Source organism: Gouania willdenowi, chromosome 7 (assembly GCF_900634775.1).
Source record: "Gouania willdenowi chromosome 7, fGouWil2.1, whole genome shotgun sequence".
NCBI lineage: Eukaryota > Metazoa > Chordata > Actinopteri > Blenniiformes > Gobiesocidae > Gouania > Gouania willdenowi.
This window is the reverse complement of record NC_041050.1, coordinates 8062562-8083686: the sequence shown is the minus strand read 5'-3', so window position 1 is coordinate 8083686 and position 21125 is coordinate 8062562. Positions and strand designations below refer to the sequence as shown.

The 21125-nt window shown below is 38.6% G+C and overlaps 2 protein-coding genes across 3 annotated transcripts in view; one reads left to right on the top strand and one right to left on the bottom strand.

Moving 5' to 3' along the window:
- The window catches only part of LOC114466797 (death-inducer obliterator 1-like), a 33327-nt gene extending 32592 nt beyond the window's left edge, over window positions 1–735 (top strand). Inside the window, exon 10 of the mRNA XM_028452550.1 lies at window positions 665–735. Within this exon, the coding sequence (XP_028308351.1) occupies window positions 665–712 (48 nt within the window). The 3' untranslated portion in view covers window positions 713–735. The remainder of the gene's footprint in view (window positions 1–664) is intronic.
- Window positions 28–19978, bottom strand: col9a3 (collagen, type IX, alpha 3). Of its 2 annotated transcripts, XM_028452547.1 has the most exons (32): window positions 19778–19978; window positions 19069–19137; window positions 18139–18174; window positions 17549–17620; window positions 17376–17429; window positions 13529–13564; window positions 10593–10616; window positions 10406–10459; window positions 9541–9594; window positions 9359–9400; window positions 9213–9269; window positions 9069–9122; window positions 8941–8994; window positions 8291–8344; window positions 8157–8210; window positions 7971–8024; window positions 7831–7884; window positions 7440–7493; window positions 7299–7352; window positions 6309–6353; window positions 6165–6218; window positions 6006–6059; window positions 5356–5409; window positions 5189–5260; window positions 4610–4645; window positions 4421–4465; window positions 3273–3305; window positions 2668–2814; window positions 2538–2592; window positions 2264–2446; window positions 1751–1828; window positions 28–893 (listed from the first exon to the last, which is right to left on the bottom strand). In XM_028452547.1, exons 1-32 carry the CDS (start codon window positions 19841–19843, stop codon window positions 709–711), a joined length of 2037 nt encoding a protein of 678 aa, XP_028308348.1. In that variant the 5' UTR covers window positions 19844–19978; the 3' UTR covers window positions 28–708. The 2 variants fall into 2 exon arrangements, with proteins under 2 accessions (XP_028308348.1, XP_028308350.1); XM_028452549.1 differs by lacking the exons at window positions 19069–19137; window positions 19778–19978 and having other exon boundaries at window positions 10593–10611.
- Window positions 19979–21125: the final 1147 nt, after the last annotated feature.

Sequence of the window (21125 nt, the reverse complement as noted above, 5' to 3'; positions counted from 1 at the left end):
CCAAAAAACAAAAACAAAAAAAAAAAAGACATAAAAATTTGGTTTATTTTACAACATCTGATTTAGACACCCACATTTTTGGATTTTCTCGAGTCAGTTTCACATGTCGTTAAAACACAAAAACAAGAAAAGAGGACTATAGAATTGTTTAAAGAATATTTTACACAATTTCTGATCACCTGGGTTTTGGTTTTTATTCTGTTTTTAAAACACACTTGTCTCAACAACAAATAGGATTTTCTATATTTTACACCCTAAGCTTGTATACTTGCTCACAGAACAGGCCAAAATAAATGCACATTCACTTCTGAGACATTGTTGATTGAGGATTAATGTGAGTTTTAAAGGATTTTAACCAGAAGAATTAAAGCATAGGAACACATAGAAAAGTTTTATACACAAAGAAGCATTTATCTTTCATTTCCTGATGTTTGTTAGTCAAGACTTGAATGTGATGCCGCTGTTCTCTTGCATATTTCAAACGTGTCTGTTCACTTAGTTTTCTGAATGTCTTCTTGACTTGTTGACCCGCTCTCTCTCGCTCCCCTGGGATGTTCCTCTTGAAATCCAAAGATGTAATTCTTCCCATCACGGGATTCTTGTGTTTGAATAAAATGGACACTTGTTGTGATCTCACGTTTTCCACTTGGCCTCCATTTTTGAGCTTCTTATTGAAATGGATGGTGCCATGTTTAGAGGAAGCCATATTTAATGGTTTTTGGGATTTGAAGATTTCCCAGCGACTGATGCTCCTTGGCAGGCTGACGTATCACAGATTCCAGGGGGTCCTTGATGCCCCGTCCTACCTACCCTACCTGGCTCTCCAGACTCGCCTGGATCTCCTGGAGACCCATCTTGACCGTCTTTGACAATTCCAGGAACTCCCGGAAGACCTGTGGTTAAGTGTTGGAAATATAATATAATAATATAATTTGTTAAAAAAAAAAGATTCATAAACTTCAGATCTTTTTAAAGAATTGTGAGCAAAAAGAAAATGATGATAAAGTAGGTTTCAATAACTTCAAATATCTGCAAAGTATAATCTCCACACATTGGCTGTGTTTGAAATGTCATAATAACGTACTAATACTAAGTTTGACGTCAAAATGAGTTTGTAGTGCGTTCACATTAGATAGTATGGAAAGATTGAGTACACGAGAAATACCCAAATGTATACTATATCAGGACATTTTTTAAGTATGCACGGTTGGCACACTAGTCATACTCAACCGCCCATTGATGCATTGTGAGATCGTCCTGGGACCAGCTCAAAGTTAAACATCCTCTTTTCAAAATAAAAGCATCTCTTCTTGTCTTTCATTAGTTTCTTTAACACTTTTGTAAATCAAGCTCTTGTTTTGAAGTTAACCGAGAGTTTTGTCAGTAGCACAATGGCGGGTCTCTGAAAATGTCAGTATGAAATGTGATTTTGCAAGATTTATGGATCAATTGAGCATATGTTGATATTCTACTGGGTCACTTTCTCGCTTGAAATGTTTTCAGAACTTTCAAAGGTGGAGAATCAACAAAGATATTTAGCCTCAGTGAGCTTCAGGTTTTTGTTGTTGATTTGTAATGCATTTTGGGAAACTTGGAAGTATACTTCAGTGGGAACACTCATCATCCTAATCATCCTATCCATGCTAATAGTATATAGTAGACAGTATATATTGAGTTTGTAGTGTATACTACTGAGTATGCCATTTTGAACACAGCCATTGACTAATAAATACTGTATGATGTCACATACCTTGATTTCCTTGGTCTCCAGATGGGCCATCAATGGCTTTTCCAGTTGATCCTTTATCCCCAGGCTCACCAACGTCACCTGTTTGGAAAACAGAACACTGTTATGGAAAGAATATATATATTCCAAAAATCTGTGTGTATCGTTTTTGTAGGACAGTCTGAAGTTGTGGGAGGAGATACGTTTTAATAAGATTTACAGTTTTTGAAGAAAACAATGTGACAAAACGTCATAATTTGCAATAGGTTTAAATGTACAAAAGTTTATTTAGTGTTGCAGCTACATTTTGGTAATAGTTGCAAATCTATAGCACATGTATGGTTGATTTTCTGTGAATGTTAAAAATGTTAAACTTTAGAGGCTTGCTGTGGCGCTACCATCAGGACTAATGGTCTGTTTTTGCAGCGGAGGATATCTGACATGGGACTGGACCTTTCTGCAAAATTTGTAGATTTTTCACTTTTATTGTTATTAGAATATGAAAAGTCTTCAAAATCTCTATTTTATCATGCATACCTCTTTGACCAGGATCTCCAAGTTCTCCTGGCAGGCCTCTATACCCTGGTGGTCCACGGGTACCCGGGTGGCCGACTGACCCAGCCACTCCTGGCTCTCCTGGTGAACCAGCGGGGCCTGGACGACCCACCATTCCAGGAGCCAGAGGTCTCCTCAGGTTAGCTGCCAGCTGTGCGATCTGATCTATGTGACAAAAAACAAGCAGCATATTGTTCATTCTGTTCATCCTTTAATGTGCTGAGTCATGGATGGAGACATGACATAGAGGTCTCACCATCGATCATGGAGCCACACAGCTCTCTGATGTGCTGCTCACTTGCTAATCTACCCTGAAACATAAAGGCAGAGACTCTCAGAATGTTTGAACCAACCATGCACATGTGCTGCTTCCTAAGTTTACTCACAGGTACTCCCGTCTTTCCTGCTATTCCTTGTAGACCTTGTTCTCCTTGGAAACCAAATAGTCCTTGTTTTCCTGGTGGTCCTCTTGGTCCGAGCTCTCCTTGTGGGCCTGGCACACCTTTAGGCCCCAGTTCTCCATGTTTCCCAGGCTGATAAACGCCACAATGGTGAGTAAATGTATCTCATAAGTGGAAAAACGTCCATATTGATGCTACAAAGGTGTGAGACCAGATTGTGAACTAAACTTGAACCGAGGAGATAACATTGTCTGGTGGGACGATGTGGGAATGGTAAATGAGACACAAACTGGTGCTGCTCATTAGCACTGCCTCTCTAATTACATAAATTGTGCAGGAGCTTAACATAACTTCCCTTCTCTCTCGTGGTGATAGCAGCGCTCATCACTAATCAATCATTAAATAAGAAGCGTGAGGCAGAAACAACGGGCAGTGGGAACTTGAAATTGAGGAAGCACAACAATCGTTTGGAGAATATCTGTGCTTGTGCCTCCACCCACACACATCTGAGCAGTGTTGGTAGTTTGCTTAGTGGATTCCTAACACTTTAAAAACAATATATAGAGAAAAAAAGGTACAAAGTGGCTCACCTCTCCTTTCTGTCCAACAGGCCCAAAGGGACCCTGAAAAAAGAGATCAAGTCATTAGTTAACCATAGAAACTACAATGTTAACATTTATAAATGTTGATTAACAAATAGTTCATATTGATATCTTTGATGCAGAACAAACACCAGAATGATCAAAATAAATTAAAAACAAATGTGAAAATATCATAAACTTAACGCAAACTAACCTAGAACAACACAACTATACAGTGATTCAAGAGAAACATGTCTACAGTACAATCAAAATAATGTCAAAAATGTGACATTATCAATGCCATGTCAGCATTTATAGTGACCAATCAGAGCATTACAAGAAAGAGCTAAGGGTTTGTGTGTTTTTGTGGTTGTTTTGCTTTTTTTTTTGTGTGTTTTTGTGGTTGTTTTGCTTTTTTTTGTGTGTTTTTGGAGTCATTTTGTTTGTTTTTATTGTAGTTTTGTGTGTTATTGGAGACAGTTTGTGTACTTTTCAGAGTCATTTTGTGTGTTTTTTTGGAATCATGTTGTGTATTTTTGTTGTCATTTTATGTATTCTTCTGTACCTTATGTTTTTTGGAGCCATTTTGTGTTTTTGGAGTTATTTTGTGTTTTTGGAGTCATTTCTGTGTTCTGTTGTTTTGTGTGAGTAATTCCATGCGTTTTTGGGGGTCATTCTGTGCTTTTTTTTGTTGTTTTGTGTATTTTTGGAGTAATTATTTGTATTCTTGTGTTTTTTACGTTTTCCCATTGATTTTGTGTGTTTTTACTGCGGGGGCCGCACAAAATAGGTCGTGGGTCACATATTGTCCCCGGTCCACTGGTTGCCCATGAGTGGTGTAAACCATTGTGATCTGGATTCTTCTTCATGATCCTTTGTGGAATTCTGAGCATGTGTTTTGTTACTTTGTGTCAATGTGTCTAAGGGACATTTAAGGAAGAGCAAGATAATTAGTATTTTTTGAAAAGAACTACAGTTATTATCTATTAGCCTCTTGCTAACTCTAACCATGCTGGAAGTTTCACTTAGCAGCCCCGGGAATAATGCAAACAAGAAACCAGTAATCTTTCAGACAAATTATTGCAATACAAGAAAAAGATCAATAAATCCACGTTGATATTAAAACAAGGCATATAAAGGGTGAAGGTAACACTTACAGGTTCTCCATTCTCGCCTGGTAAACCATCACTTCCTGCCACGCCCTAAAGGAAAAGCACAGGATCTGATTTATTGTATTGAAGCTCACCAATCTTTATTTTCACATTTTCTTTCATATATAAACACATGTTGATTGTTGACACTCCATCTTAAATTAGGGGAAAATCAAAGTCTGATCTGGGTCGTACCATGTCTCCTTTGGACCCAGAAGCTCCGACTGGACCCTACAGGAATTGGAAGAAGAAGAAGTAAAAAAAAAAAAACTGTAAATGAGGGCTTTGCAGAATCATTTAGAGAAGGCTGGTGGTGGGAGAGAGTGGGGGGTGGGTGGGGATGTGGGCTGGTGGAAGGGAACCCAGGCTTGTATGAAGGCTGGCTTTGTTCTGTGCTTTGATTTTGAACAGGAGGGCGCTTTGTGTCTGCGCTCTCGCTGTGGCTGCAGTTTAAGTTTATCATCACTACGACTGCAGAGGGACGACCTGGTTGTTGACATATAGTGCATGTAGCTAAATGCGTCATACCTGTGCTATACGGCTGTGCATGCAACCCGGTGGTGATACATTTTATTGTTTCAGACTTTAAAAAAAAACCCAGTATCTTTCATTAATTGATTGCCTTTTTCAAGAGCTTTAATTTCACTGTAATTGTTCAGGATTACATTTTTTTTTTAACTAAAGATCTTATGTACAGTACTTTGAACTGGCTGTTGTTTTATATGTAATAGACTAGCTGTTAGCTGGATTCCTATCAATCATAAACGTACTCACCCTGTCACCAAACTCTCCACGGATTCCCGTTGGTCCTGGTAGACCTGGATCCCCCAAGGAGCCTTGTACTCCCTGCAGTGGATTAAACAGGAGACACACTAAATCAATAAAACAATCTTACTTTTAAAGAAACAATTCAATAAGTTGTAACTTTGTGTGAAACAGACCTGGAAGCCTTTTCCTCCTTGTGGCCCCGAGTTGCCCACTGATCCAATTCCTCCCTATTAGAAAGAAACACTCTGAAGCTATCATAATAAACAGCATCAAAACACATGGCCTGTTAATGACTTTTCCAATCATGAAAATTTTGATAGAGAAACTAGAAAGAAACAGGTGCAGAGCTTGCTGTGGGTACTTGGTATGCAGTGCAGTGTGTGATTCCTGGTAATTCCTGCACTGTTTTTATTTTATTTTTTGTTCTTGCCGCAAGGTTTGATGTGAAAAACAAAGCCCTGTCTGTTTATGAATTCCTCCTTCATGCATAGCGGCTCTCATCTCTGCAGGTATCTCTCCAGTAGAAGCCAGCTCCACCAAACCACAAAGGACAACTAGCATTGCCTTTGAAGACTTACAGTTCATTAGTGTTTAACTGCTCAATGCTAATACATGTTTTTCTACCATTAATATGGCTGGTAAATAATTATGCAATAACATATGCATGCTAAATATTAGACTTTACCTTAAATCAACGCTAACTGGCCTTCTGAAACTGAAAATCCACTCATTTGAAAGGCAAATAAATGTAATAAATGTATTTTTTCTGTTTTGTCAGCTCATTAATAACATTAGTTGACATGTAATGTAAACACAGACTTACAGCTACTCCTCTTGGGCCTGCGATCCCTCTCTCTCCTGGGATTCCAATTTCACCCTGAGAGGAAGATGATGTGGACGCGTCAAAACCAGTTCTATTTTAATCAAGATTAATTGCCATATAAGAGCTGCTGAGACCTGTCAAACCCCATCAGATACATACAGGAATACCTGGCTCTCCAGAGGGTCCTGTCTCCCCAGGTTTTCCTGGATCACCCTGAAGTAAAAGAAAAGGCATTGTTAAGGCTTTTTCCCCCTCTGGGCTCGAGTGTTTGAGTATTTGGCAATTATATATTATGATACTCACGACTCCTCCTTGAGATCCCTTTGTTCCAGCCTTTCCTTGGAGACCCTGAAACAGCCAAAACATCAATTATTAACATTAATAATACCACTGGGTACCTTTCACATGTTAACCAACACCTGGGAATGGATATCGGTACTCAACGATATGATTTTTCTGTACTTTTGTGTGTGTTTATTTGTTAGTAAAAGTGAATTTGTTTAATAATAAAATATAAACATTTTTCAATTGAACACATATATTTCTTAATATTTAAACTTTAACAAATAAATCAAAACATCCAACTTTTTGTACTGTAACATTGCATTTGTTTTACAGACTTAACTACAACTATGCACTGTTTTTGTTTATATATTTTATATAATGCAAAAATTAAAACCCAGCTCTACGTACTCTTATTCCTTTTCTTCCCTCTGGAAAAATTATGTGATGAGGGTCCATGGAAGACAAATAGGTTTAAAACAAACAAGCGAAAGAGGATGGAGTCAAAATAAATAAAGGTATAATATTTTACAAATTAAATTGTTAAAAACTAACAATGAAAGGAAAGAAAAATTAGGCTTGAATGGCTTTAGTCTTGAGAAAATCTTGTGCTAAACCAGGTTCTTCAGATTAGAAGTATTCCCACCGCTGGTGTTGCACTTCGCGTCATAAATATTGCAACAAGCAATAATAAGTAATTGGCATCGCATTTTGAAAACCTGAGCCATATTTTTGATCGCTTTCTATCAGTCGTGCTTGCTGTGTTGATTGAACCCACAGCTACTGACGTCATTACCGCTCTTGTTCGTGTAATCCTGTGTTCATGTCTAACATTGAAAATCACGTATACTGCACTCCCTTTCAGTCTCAAGGATGCGTTCAGGTACCGAAACATAGTATTGTTCGATTTTTCGTGAAATGGTACCCATCCCTAAATGATAAGTAGCACAGATCTATCAAACAATATCAACAATCAGACAGGAACACAACAGTCTATGTAACAGTACTTACAGGAAGGCCATTCGGTCCTTTCTCCCCGACTACGCCATGTCGCCCGCTATCACCCTATCAATAACAGATGACCCATCAATTGTGAAGCGATGATTTAAGGAACCAAAAAAAAACAATCCAGAAGGACGAGGAGCAGCTTACCTTATCACCATCTAACCCTGGGGTTCCATCTTTCCCATCTCTGCCTGGAATGCCCTGTTGGAGACAATAGTTAGGACTCTGGTAGTTGATAAGAGTGTCCTGATATAAATGTATTCTCTGTCACGATACAGATATTGTAGCCATGTGTGTTGGCTGATATTAATCTGATCAGCACAAATCAGAGACACTTTTATTACTTGTTTTGTAGCGTGAAAGGTTAGAAAAGGTTTGATCAAATGATGTTACTCAAACAGAGAACAATAGTCAGAAACAACAAGTATGAGAAAAACTGACCCATTTATTATTAAATAATGGGTCGATATCAGAATGGGACATTCTTAGTTGTTGATATGTTGTATTTATATATTATTTTAGATCTGTAAATGCTTACTGGCTCTCCTTTGGGTCCTGCACCTCCAGGACCTCCTTTTGGACCAATTTTCCCCTTTTGGATGACAAACCAGTCAAAAATGCATTTAACACATTTTCTATAGAAACAGTTTTGGTGTCACTTTTAAATCATGGACTTACAATTGCCCCTTTGGGTCCATTAAATCCCTGTGGTCCTTTTTCTCCAGAGTCACCCTAGAGACATCAGATAAAACACACACAGCTATTCATTGATGAGACCAGCCAATTATTCTAGCTGTGTGACCTGCTAACATGCATTTTTTTTTTCCACATTTATTGGTGTGTAAAATACAAAAAGAGGCTCACTGTTTTCCCTATGACTCCAGCAACACCCGGTTTTCCTCTGAAACCAGGGTGGCCCTGCATATAGACAGACAGAGGAGGACTTTAAACATCATTTAGAATCAAAGAACAAGCAGGACTGACTGATGGTTGCTTACTCTGTCGCCCACACCTCCCATCGGGCCTGGTAAACCTCTGAGACCTCGAGGACCCTGAAACACAGTCACCAGGTATTGTTAGTAGTGGTGTGCATTGCCATGAATCTGAAAATACGATGCGATATCAATAATTACAAGTTTCCCTTTTACAAGTACAAAATGGTAAGAAATACAATTTATTTTTTAACTTGCTAGAACAAGTAAATGGTAACTAACTGTAATTCAAGTACAATTATCAAAAACAAGTGGTATGTTTATCAATTTTTCAAAAAACTTTTCACTTTTGCTTCTACAACAGATTCTGATTTTTTTTTTAAAGTAACCATATACATGTATAAAAGAGTCCAATATGTTTTATAAAAAATAAAGTGCAAGCTAAAAATGCATTGAGGAGTGAGGTAGTTTAACAAAGTCTGATGTGGTTCACTGACACCTAGTGACAAGGTGTTATGACAATGATAGCGCAATTAATTATTTATATTTTTTTCATTAAAAACATTATTAAAAAAAAGGATTTGGGCATTTTTTAGATTGATACAATTATCGCGGCATATCGTGATATATCGCCAAATTGATTTTGTCTTACACCCTAATTGTTAGTATCACTTCAAATCCCAACCTTCAAGTACACTTGTGTTATTGTTTCTCACCTGTAGACCCACAGTGCCTGGAATCCCCGGCGGGCCTGGTGGACCAGCGTCGCCCTAAAGACAGACAGAGGGAGAAAGCTGCCAAACTCTAACCAAAGCCAATCGTAAACATTGATATTCAAATGAACCTTCTCTCCATTCTTTCCAAGCTCGCCCCTGTCTCCTTTATGACCGGTGTGACCCTACAGAATAGCACAAAGAAAAGAGCACAGACTGTGTCTTCTGAAGGATAATAGTCAAGACAAAAACATGATGATAGAATGAATATCTACCTTAAACCCTGGCATCCCAGGAGTACCAGGGTTCCCCGGGGGGCAGATTGCTGGACACTGCGGAAAAAAGCCAAAAAGCTGAGGATTTCCACAGACAGTGTCTCCAGCACACTGAGATCATTCTAATATTAAAGCTGTGCTTTTACCAGAAGGTCCCCATCAAGATCATGAAGATTACCAGGAACGCCCTGCATGATGTTGCACAATTACATGTTAGCTTTAATTTGATATCATTTTTCACACCTTCAGCTTTTATCTCTGTGAACCCATGATTAATCAGTATTATTTACTCCATTAGGACTAATGTAATCTTGGTGTCTGTACTTACTGGGGGTCCATCCAAGCCGGTTGGGCCAGGAAGTCCTGGGAGACCTTCAGCACCCTGAGAAACAGATGGGAACCAAGTGAGGGTTGGGAACCACGTGTGCATCAGTTTTATATATAGTAAGTGATACTTTTTGTAATGGAATTATTCCAGTGGTTGCCATGTTGGTAAAGCTCCAAACGACTGTTTATCAGAAATTGTTAGGTTTGTTGCTTTTAGGAATAAATCCGGACCATGTTTCTAGAATATTTTCTCATATCAGTTATAGTTGGACTTTTTATTTATTTTTCTTTTTAAGTACATTTTAAAAGAGTGGTAACATTCTCATGATTTCTTAAACTAAATATGTCAATATTTCCTAATGTTTAGCAGCTGCTGTATAAGGTCACAAAAGGTGAGCTGATGCTTTATTCTCCACATACTTTTGCCTTACATTTGTCATTAAAACAATGTAGCCTGCTAACAATAGTAGCAACAATTGGAAAACAATAGCGAAAAAAATAAGAAAGTACAGAAAAAATATTGCATTTTGAACCTATTAGAAATGAAAAATAAAACATTTCCTAAAGTATTACTCAAAATGTAGAATGTAGGTTACCGAACAAAACTTTTCAAACACCGTTGCTATGCTGTAAGATATTTTCAGACGAAGATGATTTTTTTACTTGTTAAATCTAATTTAACTGTGAGGAAGTGGAAACTAGTAGGCCAGTGGGTACTCGGTGGTTGTTTTTGTCCTTTAGAGCTTTAAGGCAATGCTATATTAGCAAATCTGTTTTAACTGTACTGTAACTGATGAGATATTAATTTAATACAAGCATTGATCTCATTCTGACTGAAAGCTAAGATTTGGTACGATGATACTCACTGTTGGACCCTGAGGTCCAACTCCACCTGGCAACCCGTTGGTTCCTGGTAATCCCTGAAAACGAGAGGCACTGGATGTGTTTAAGACATCAGGGCAGACGATATCTGAGCTACATCAGCGTAACAGGATACTTTAATTAATATGCACAAATGATACACCATGATGTGTGACAGTGCTGTGTACTTACGGGGGCTCCTGGTCTCCCTCTGCCCTACGGAAGATACAGGGAGGCCAATTAAGTCACAAACACTGATAAGATGGTTGAATTTGCAGACGAAAATATCTCCCTTTGTGATGCAAATGGCCCTAAAGCAAACCTGTCTAATCGGCTTTGAGAGTTTGTCCCAGGTCATTGCTGGGAGGTAGAAATCCATTTTCACACAATAATGCCCTGTTAGTTATTAGACAAACATTTACCAAAGTCATTTTACTGCTGTTGGAACACGTATCGACTGCAGTCTAATAAAGTCACCAGGCGATTTAAATCCCTTATCTCCATGAAACACGCACTTCTATAAATTACTATATGAAGCATTCAAGCATTGTAGTGTTGTCTAAGGCTGTATTCGAAATAGCACACCCCTGAGTACATACTGTCTATATACTATTAGTATGATTAGGAGGATTAGGATAATGACCGTTCCCACTGAAGTATACTTCCAAGTTTCCCAAGATACATTTTGAACCTACGACGACAAAAAACCTGAAGCACACATAAATATCTCTTTTTGTTCTACATCTTTGAAAGATCTGAAAACATTTTAAGCGCGAAAGTGACCAAGTAGAATATCAACATGTGCTCATTTGATCCATAAAACTTGCGGGAACACATTTCATGCCGATATTTTCGGAATACCCTCTGGTGAGCTACTGACAAAACATCTGGTTACCTTCAAAACAAGAGCCCGATTTACAAAAGTGGTAAAAAAACTAATGGAAGACAAGAAGAGATGCTTTTGTTTTGGAAAGGGGATGTTTGACTTTTATCTTGAAGCCGATCCCAGGACGATTTTACGTTCCGCTACTTGACTAGTGTGCATACTTAGGAAATGTCCAGATATTGTACACATCCGGGTATTTTTCACACACTTAATCTTTTCATACTATCAAATGTGAATGCACTACATACTCATTTTGACGTCAGACTTAGTATGAGTAGTATGTTAGTATGCGATTTCAAATATAGCCTAAATGTAACATGAGGGTTTGTTGTGAGATGGTTGGACCACTCCAGGTGGGGAGAGACCAAGATGGAGACAGATAACTTTCCAGTAACACTTTCACTTAAAGCCTGACTGCCTCCACATGGCAACAGAAACACATTAAATATCACTTCCTGGTCTTCCCCTCACGTGTCACAAAGTCAGTGACCTAATGAATGAACCAATCAAAACACAATTACATTTCACCGTCAAAGCTTATATAGGCATGAGGAAGTGTAGCCTAAACTCTGAAGAGGTCAACATTCTATTGCAGGGTTGGGTCCAAAACTATAATTATTATTCAAGTGACATTTTCTTATACCCACTACCGACTGTGGCTCAGGTGGTAGTGGGTCGTCTTCTGATCGAGAGGTTGGGGGTTCGATCCCAGTACCTGACTATGTGTCGAAGTGTCCTTGGGCAAGACACTGAACCCTAAGTTGCTCCCAGTGGTCGACTAGCGCCTTGCATGGCAGTCCTGTCCCACTGGTGTGTGAATGTGAGAGTGATTGGGTGAATGAGCTGTTATGTAAAGCGCTTTGAGACTGCTTCAGTGTGGGGATGAAGCGCTATATAAATCAAGTCCATTTACCATTTACCATTTATAGAGCAAATCAAACATGGAATACGATACTAGCGCACATAAGGGATCTAGCAACATTATCATTAACTAAAGGTCTAATGCTGCATTCACACTGGATGCATCACAAAATGTTTTTGCGACCAGATTACATACAAAGTCAATGGATAGATTGACGCAAAATCTTTCCGCGTGACAAAAGCGTTGGCCGTGCGAGCGCGCTCCCGATTTTTCGTCAAGTTCGCACATTTGCAAGAGTTGAAAATATTGAACTCCTGCGACTGTTTCGCATGAAGAAAGCCAATCAGAGTCTTTGTTGACAATGACATCCGGCCGTCAACACAGACACTGGTCTGTTCACCCATTGAACCATGGAGTAAAAGCTGTGTGTGACCACCTGGAGCCGTATGACACAGCCTTTATAACTGGGACTGGACTAGGAAGGATTTGGCGTGGAGGAGAATCAGCGAGGAGGTGGTAGTAGCAGGTAAAAGTTCTCTCTGTAGTTTTCATCTTTGAAAGTCAGCACTGAGCTAGGATAGCATTAGCCGCTAATCACAAAGGCTTTTTTCACTGGTGGTTTATGTCTATGAGAGGAGAAAAAGGAGCACAGCTCCTCGCTTCAGCAGGCAGTGAAACTCACCGAGTTGGATTTGTTGCTAGTGGGCGGTGCTTCACTTCATACCTGCATATGAAGCGAATGGGGACTTTTTTTGATCCTGTGAAACCTGCGGAACGATTTGTGCGGTAGACGTGTCCGGTGCCGCAGAAGACGCATTCGGTGTGAATGCAGCATAAGGAAAATTATGAGCATTTTCATGAATTAGACGACACTGTTGTTGGTTTAACTGTGATAGTAATTTTTCTTTTACAAGATGTATATTTGATAAGTATTTGTATGATTACATTAATGTTTGTACGTACTTATTGTTTTACATCAACCTACCAAAGGACCGGAGACTATATTTAGCCATTCGGCTACACTCTCACATATTTACTTAAATGTTCGTGGATATGTGTTTTGTCCCTTTTATAAACAAATAAAGAGAAAAAGAAGTGATAGTGACAACAGAAGCAAGAATAAGAGTAAAAAAAGAGACATTAACCTTAGTCTTGATGTTGACTAACAACCCAGGCCTCGGTGAGGATTGAGGAAAATGATGGGATCTTATTGTGCGAGTAATGTATAGACTTAGTGATCGCGTTTTATACTAAAACAGGCCAAACTGTGGTCCCAGTTATGTGGCAGAGACACGTTTTAAAAGCACATGTCGTGGCTTCCAGTTTGCACCAGTGTGATAGAAAATATGACAGTAAATGTGTTAATATGAGTCTACTTACAGGAGGTCCAGCTGGCCCAGCTGGTCCAGGTTCACCCTGTAGAGAGCAAAGATAACATCATAACCATTCCCTCGGACATTGTCATGACTGCTAAAAGTTATAAGACTCACTTTACACTTTACAGTATAGATCTAAATCTGTGAGCAGAGTCTAACATCAGCTTCTGTGAATGCTTAGCATTATTAGCATGTACTGCTAGCTGTGCTAAATGATAATAGCACTTATTTTCATCTGATGTGAAGCAAAATGAGCTCATTGTGATTGATAATGTTGGCAAGACCATTTCCAAAACCTCTAACAACTCAGGGCCAGAGAAAGTAAAATACATCCATTTTTAGACCCACTTGGTCATTTCTGGCCCTTTTTTTTTTTTTAAAGGAAAAAATAATATTAAAAAAAACATATTTATTTAAATGTATTTAAACTGTTTTTACAATAATTTTGAATGAGGGAATTTTGCTCATAAATAAACCCACAAAGGTTAATATTCCTATAAAATAAAATATTTCAATTTTCCTGACTTTAAAAAGGAAAAAGCAAGTCAGGAGATTATCAGTGTAAGTGTTTCAATCTCATATTGTCTGTAGTAGTTTTATACATTCTGTATCTGTATAGCTTTAAACAATCCATGGTTGTATGTTTATCACTGACTGAAACTGTGTTCAGTTTATGACCAGATGATGGAAAGATAAGTAAATGTACTTCTGCTCAAACTGTAGATCTTTAAAGAAGATTAAAAAATGCCACACGCTTACTGTAAAACTGTTATGTAAGATACATACACAACGTTTTTGCTATAAAGAATAACCTAACAGCTTATTTGTATATGTCTTGTTTAGTGTAAATACTATGACTAGAACATTTGAGCAACACCCATAAAATAATGCAGACTCCTGACATGTGTGTCATTGCATTCTTCTTCTACAGCCTTTTATCCCGTAGAGTAGCAGGAAGTGCTATCGTTCATGAAACATTACTGAGTCATCAGGCAACCTGGAGACTTCTACTATCTATAATTAAATGTATATATTGTATGTTTAACTCTACATAATTTAAAGTTATGTCAAACACTGTATGATTTTCTGTGTGGAATGTAAACTTAATAAATAATAATATTGATTATTGTTGTTTTTTCATAAGAATCAATGGTGTTGTTAAATGCGTAATGAGGCTTTGTCACACCTAATCACTCATTTAACTGAGCACAATAATATTGTGAAATGGGTGTTATCTCTCTTTTAACCCAACCTATACAAAATGTTTAGTCTTTATGGTAAAAAGAAATGAACAAAGACATCCATACAGAGTTGGATTCACCAACAAACCAATGAAACCAACCATTTCATTAACTGGGCTGGTTGATAGAGTTGCACAGGGATGCTGTAGCACCATATTTTGGGCTCTCGATACAAACCATGTTGTTGGGCCCCTACTGTAACTTATGTACACTCGTTTTTATGCCCAGAAACTATACTAGTATTCTTGCATTATTATATAAGTTTTCTTTTTTCTTCACATTAACCCAGAAGTCCCCAACCTTTTTTTGGGTCGTGACCCCATTGTAAAATCACAAATGTCCGGCGAACCCAGAGACATTTTTTTTTTCTACAATTAGTTTTTGATCATGTTTATTAAAGTGTGTTACAAATACAGAGTAGCCATGGAATAGTGCACATAGTGACAAGTGTGCCACCTTAGATATTTATATACTGCATTTTATTTGAACTAGATTTATATTTGAGAAAGTTTAAGTATAGGATACAGTTATTTGATATTTATTGTGTGTGATGTGTAGTTGAAAAATAATAATAATTCAAAAAATAAAAAAGAACAGTATCCTGTGTTTGCCTAGACTGGAGATAAGCCACACCCACTTTCTTACAAAAAATATGGTACTGCCGCCATTTCTGCTCACTTCCTTGTTTCGAAAGAAACCGAGCCAATCAGAGCCGTACAGAAACAACGTCATATCTCCTGCGTCAAGCAATGTCAAAATAAACATGGCGCCCGCCACGGAGAAGACGTTTGTTGCTGCTGCTCTGCTCAGTTTTAAAAGACCTTGATATATCGTTAAAACCACAACAAGAAGAGGCTTTAAAGAAATTTATATGAACTCATTGTCTGCCAAAAACGTCTGAAGAAGTTAATTGTGTTTTTGGGCTGGGGTTGCTAGGAGACAGTGTGACAAAGCTCACCCGTGAATATCGAGCTTGTACCGTGATGTATTGACGAACTGGTAACATGTAGGTGGCAGCAGCGCACCTTTGGACGAGAGATCACCCGTGATGGGCAGAGCTCAGAGGGAGAGGAAAACAGTTTGCAAGACAGAAAATGGCGCTACGAGAGTTGATTGTGAAGCACTCAGCAGTTGACAGCAGCTGACACTCAACCAGAGTGTGGAACTAAGTGGACTATTGAGAATATCGTGATGGTGAGGGAAAACGATCAAAAAACCTGGCAAGCGGTGAGACTCAGCATGTCCGGGAGGAGGAGGAAGTGGCGTGTGGGGGAGAATGACGGGGGAGAGACTTGGAGGATGGCCAAAATACAGTAAGAAATCCAATCAACTCTGACCCAGATAGCATGAATAATTTTGCCATCAAAAGCCTGGTTTCAGTGTTGTTTTTCTAGTTTTATAGAAGGAAACCAATGTTGAGGTGTCCCTAAAGCAAAAAAAAAAAATGTCTTCAAAGATACTAATAGATTTTTTCAGAAAAAGGCTTTTTTCTCAGCTTTTTATCACAAACTGGCGATTTGTGTGAAAGTTGCCTCTATTCAACTGATGATTACGGAAGAAGGAAACAAGCTGGAAACCAAAATTTTCTGATGAAACTAGAGAATCTAATCTTTCAGAATCTGGTTTCAGATTTCAGATTGTCATCGTACAAAATATTCTGTGGGTCTTTAAAAATTGGTGAAAATAATATAAAACGCCTGGCAATATGGGGTTGGCTGTTCTGAAAATGGCTGGCAGTGAATGAGTTAAGGAAGGATGTTTGTGCTGTGCTTCCAATTTTCCTGTTTAGGGAAAAAGTTTGTTTGATTGGTTACTCTGTCCGTGTTTGTCCCGCCCCCTGAACTCAAACGCCTTGTGAGCGGTTCCAGACTAATCGCCTGTATTAAACATTGGATGATACAAGGAGGTTAGGATGGATTCCAGGCTAGTGTTTGCCACCTTACAGCTGATTTGTAATGAAAAGGTGAAACTCTGCTGGGCAATCCATAATGCTGAAGTCATTTTGGTAATTATAGCGACTTGGGTTGGAGCAGTGCTTCCTTATTGTGTTGTCTAATTAGTTCCATTACTGAGAGGAAAGTCTATCTCTATAACCAGCAGCAGCAGTTGCATGGCACACGTTTCTCTCACCATTGTCAGATGATTTTTTCCTTCAGTCATGTTGCCAATCAGTGGAAAACAGTGCATTCCAGGTCGGATTAGGAAAGTAGCAGAAGAAAACCAATTCTGATCCCTCATTAAAGTTATTCACACAAAGAGGCTAAGCCTGCTTGACAAATGCAAAGTGGCAGAGAAAACACAGACTGTCCAACAAAAAAAAAAAAAGATCAAACAACCAACCTAGAGAGGATGAAAGGTGTTTTTTCTGTCAGGCTTTAAGTTGTTTACCTGCTCCAACATCTGAATGTGACAGTTGTCTAAGACGCAGCTCTTTACAAGCTACTCTTTACAATCAGGTGCATTGGAGCAGGACCAGTATAGATAGAAGCCTCTGCTGGATGTTCATGTGCTCTGACTTTCACTTATTAAGAGGCAGTGGAGACTCAGCTGGTGAATTTTTAAAAGGATTTATAATATTTTAAATATCTCACGAGGCTGAAACACACTTACTGCTTCCCCTGGGGGTCCTTCCTTCCCAGCAGGACCATCGGGACCAGTCAAACCCTGAAGAGATACCCATGAGTTCAACATGAGTTTATTGCATTGAATCAGATTTTCGCTTTAAAAAAAACAAAAAACGAGGTGAACTGTGTGTTGAGGTTGAGTGTTTGGTGGAAACTTACATCCACTCCTGGAAGTCCTGGTAGACCTGGTTGTCCAGAAGCTCCTGGTATTCCTGCCTTTCCTTTGGGGCCCTACGAAAAAACAGAAACTCATCAGGCACCTACACAGCCATCTGTGTAAACAGTTTACATCTTTGTGATGTGTGATTTGACTGAAATTAAAATCATTGTGATATTTAGGAGTCAAAAGTGTGTTGATATTTGTACTTTAGAAGAATCTATTACTGTTTTCTGATCAAGTGATTTCAACTCAAACAGAGAACAATAGTCACCAACAGAAGGTGTGAGAAGAATTAACCCATTTATTTTCAACCAATGGGTTACATAAAATGTAACCATAAACATGTGAATATTCTACAATTGAATAAAAAAACAAACCCTGAAAATTTTACTTATTATTTCTAATTTCAAAAAAAATTATATCTATATCTATCTATATATTATTATTATTATTATGTGCAGTTTTTAACTTTAAATAAACCAACATTGGGTGTGTATGTGAGAGTGCGCATCAATAAATTCTTTAATAAAGATATTAGGACATATACTGTTCCTAATGAAGCAAATGCTTGACGTTTTAATACACTTACTGCTTTTCCAGGCAATCCAGCAGGTCCAGGTTTTCCCTGTAAAGCAAATTCAAAAGTTACCAATACATTTATATGACGTGTTGGTTCATTTCAATGCTGATTTTTTTTTTATCCTGAATGCCTTTTTCAGTCAGATGACTGGTTCTTCTAAAGTGTGCAGGGGAAGAACAAACATCACTAAAGTGACCCACCGGTCGGTCACATGATAAACGCTGGCTTTCGTTTGGATAGGGTGGGGGTGGAGGGGACCAGAGGAGCAGGGAGGAGGTGCGAGGTGAAACTTTAGCCCCTCTCACTGGGTTGGGGAATGTATGAATGGACCCTCTGTGTCTCCAAACTTCAGTGGACTCACAAAAATATGCTCGACCAAAGAAGGGTGAAGATTCCTGAGAAATGTGACTCTTGGATTAAAATCAATATTTGTTTGTTTACTCGTCTCCGTATAATCAAATTGTCATCTAAAAACTGTGGAAATGGGGTCTCGTATTATACCCCACACAGGATAATACATCTGTTTTGTGCTATTCATGATTCATTTATATTTTCTCTAAATAAATAAAAAAATAGGGTTAATGGAAGATTTCCCCACCTACACACATTTTTATTACCAGACAAACAGTTCAAATCAGCCTTTTCCTGACAGACATCAGCTTTGTACCTGTGGGAGGAGCAGTGGGAGGAGCCACTGGGTTTAATTTAATAATTTAGGCATATTCAAACATTCCTTTGGGAAGAAAGGCCTCACCCTCTCAGGTCTAAAGGTTGTAATAAGAAATGAATTAAATACAATCAGTTTGCCATTGTTGTTGATTTTCAGAATACAGAAATAGGCCAGGTAAAATATACTTATTAATATGTATTCATCAACTAAATGACAGGCCTAGTAAATTATTTTATTCAGATTCTTTTTTGTTAGATGAACTGACTCACATCTGTGCCGTCCTTTCCTGGTGTTCCTGGGGGTCCTTGGGGCCCAGTGGGTCCTCTGGGGCCAGGCCTCTGTAACCAAAAAAAAAAAAAAACCCCTGAACACTGCGGCTTTGTGCGCTAAAGCTGAACCATGCAGACCCTGTAATCTGACATCAGGCCTCTATCATTTAAATATGCACCAGCACCGTGCATGCATGTTTTATTTGATCAAATAATAAGTAATCATTATGACAAGGAGTTTTCACAAAAATAGAGTGGGTGAAATCTCACGAATCTACACATTAAAGGCGTCACAGTTACGCGCGTAAAAGCCATGATCAAATTCTCATTAGTCACCAAACCATTGGAGAGAAACTGACGCGTTTCATTGTTATCGTTGTTGTTAATAATTCAAATAACAACATTGATGACTAGGTTCGTGGTTTCCAGGGGCCAGCTCACTCTGGGGACCGGGAATGATCCAGAACGCCTTTACGCGCACTAACGCAGCACCTGCCCACGAAGCATTACTGATCCAAAACGTTATAAACTAAACTAAACTAAACTAAACTAAACGCAACTTTCACTTTAAAGTGTCAAAGAGCGAAGTAACGAAAAGCACATTAACAAAAGTCAAATGATGAAATGGTGAGGAGGAGATGAAAAGTTCATGAACGCACCACCATCATCATCCTCTTCCTCACAGGACGCAGCAGCCGCTGTCCCTTACCTGGGCCGCAGACCACGTCAAAAGCTGGCACAATACAAGCACCCACACAGCCGAGAACACGGCCATAGCTCCCCGCTCCTCTACAGGTCAGATCCCCGGGTCCCTGTCCGTCCTGCCTCCAGCGTCCGCCTCGGAGCCTAATACACACGGCTACGCACAGATCCTGAATGACGGGGCTGATCTCACCTCACCCAGCACAGTGAGCAGGGGTGAGGGGCTGTGAGGGGGGAGGAGGACTGCTCTACCGAGGAGGGGGGTTTGATTCCAAAATAACACTGTCTGTCTCACCTTAACACGCTTTTATTTTGAAAGAGCAACTTTCAATCGATTACTGTAATTAAGTAGCTTTTAAGGGTACTTGTGCTTTTTTGAGTATATTTCCTGTTATTTTACTTGTACGTTAAATAAATTATTACATTTCTACACACAACTGTTACTGAGTAAAGTATTATTATTATTATTATTATTATTATTAATAATAATAATAATGTCTCTTTCATGGTCTCCTGTTCGATGTGCCATCAGCAGTTGTGTCAGCTCAGATATTTAAAATAAATAAATAAATAAAATTAGAACTACATTTATGTTTAACAAAATGAAAGTACAAAATACAAATTGTTTTATTTTGAAAAAATATATAGATATATATATATAATGAAAAAAAATCAGTAATTATATTTATTTTCTATTATTAATTACTGGACATTTCAGATGTCCCTATTTAAACTCAAAGCGACCCCACATGGGGTCCCGAACCCAAGGTTGAAAAACTCTGTGTGAAACCTTTAATTACCGTTAAACGGCGAGTCACCCTCACGTGACTTTTTGCGCGTAATCACGCACAGCTGTGATTGGAGATGCTAATTAATGCTTCTACCGTGACGTGTCACCATGAGGTAAAAACAAACACACCTGGAGCTAAACCTGTCTTTATAACTGTGTCTTTTCAGATTTCAGTGCAGATTTCACAACAATCTGAACCGCTTTTGTTTTTATTACGACACAAACGGGCACATTACATTTTTAATCACAGGATAACATGATAACTACTTGAACCGTAACGCGTAGCGCCAGATTTTGAACGGGATTATGGGGGGATTGCACGTGTCTGTTGCATGTTCTACACATTCAATAACTTGTTTTGAAAAATAGTCTGTAAATGTGTGATATTGTTCCTGTTATGTATTGACATAAGCAGCTATGGTTAGTACTGTGTAAGAGGCACTACTTTATGTTGCGCATGTGTACAGGCGCATACGTTATGTGTACAGTGTCAGCGCACTAATGTTTGAGTTGTGATAAGGCACCTGTGGAGTAAAAGATGTTTAAAACGTTATCTATTATTTTA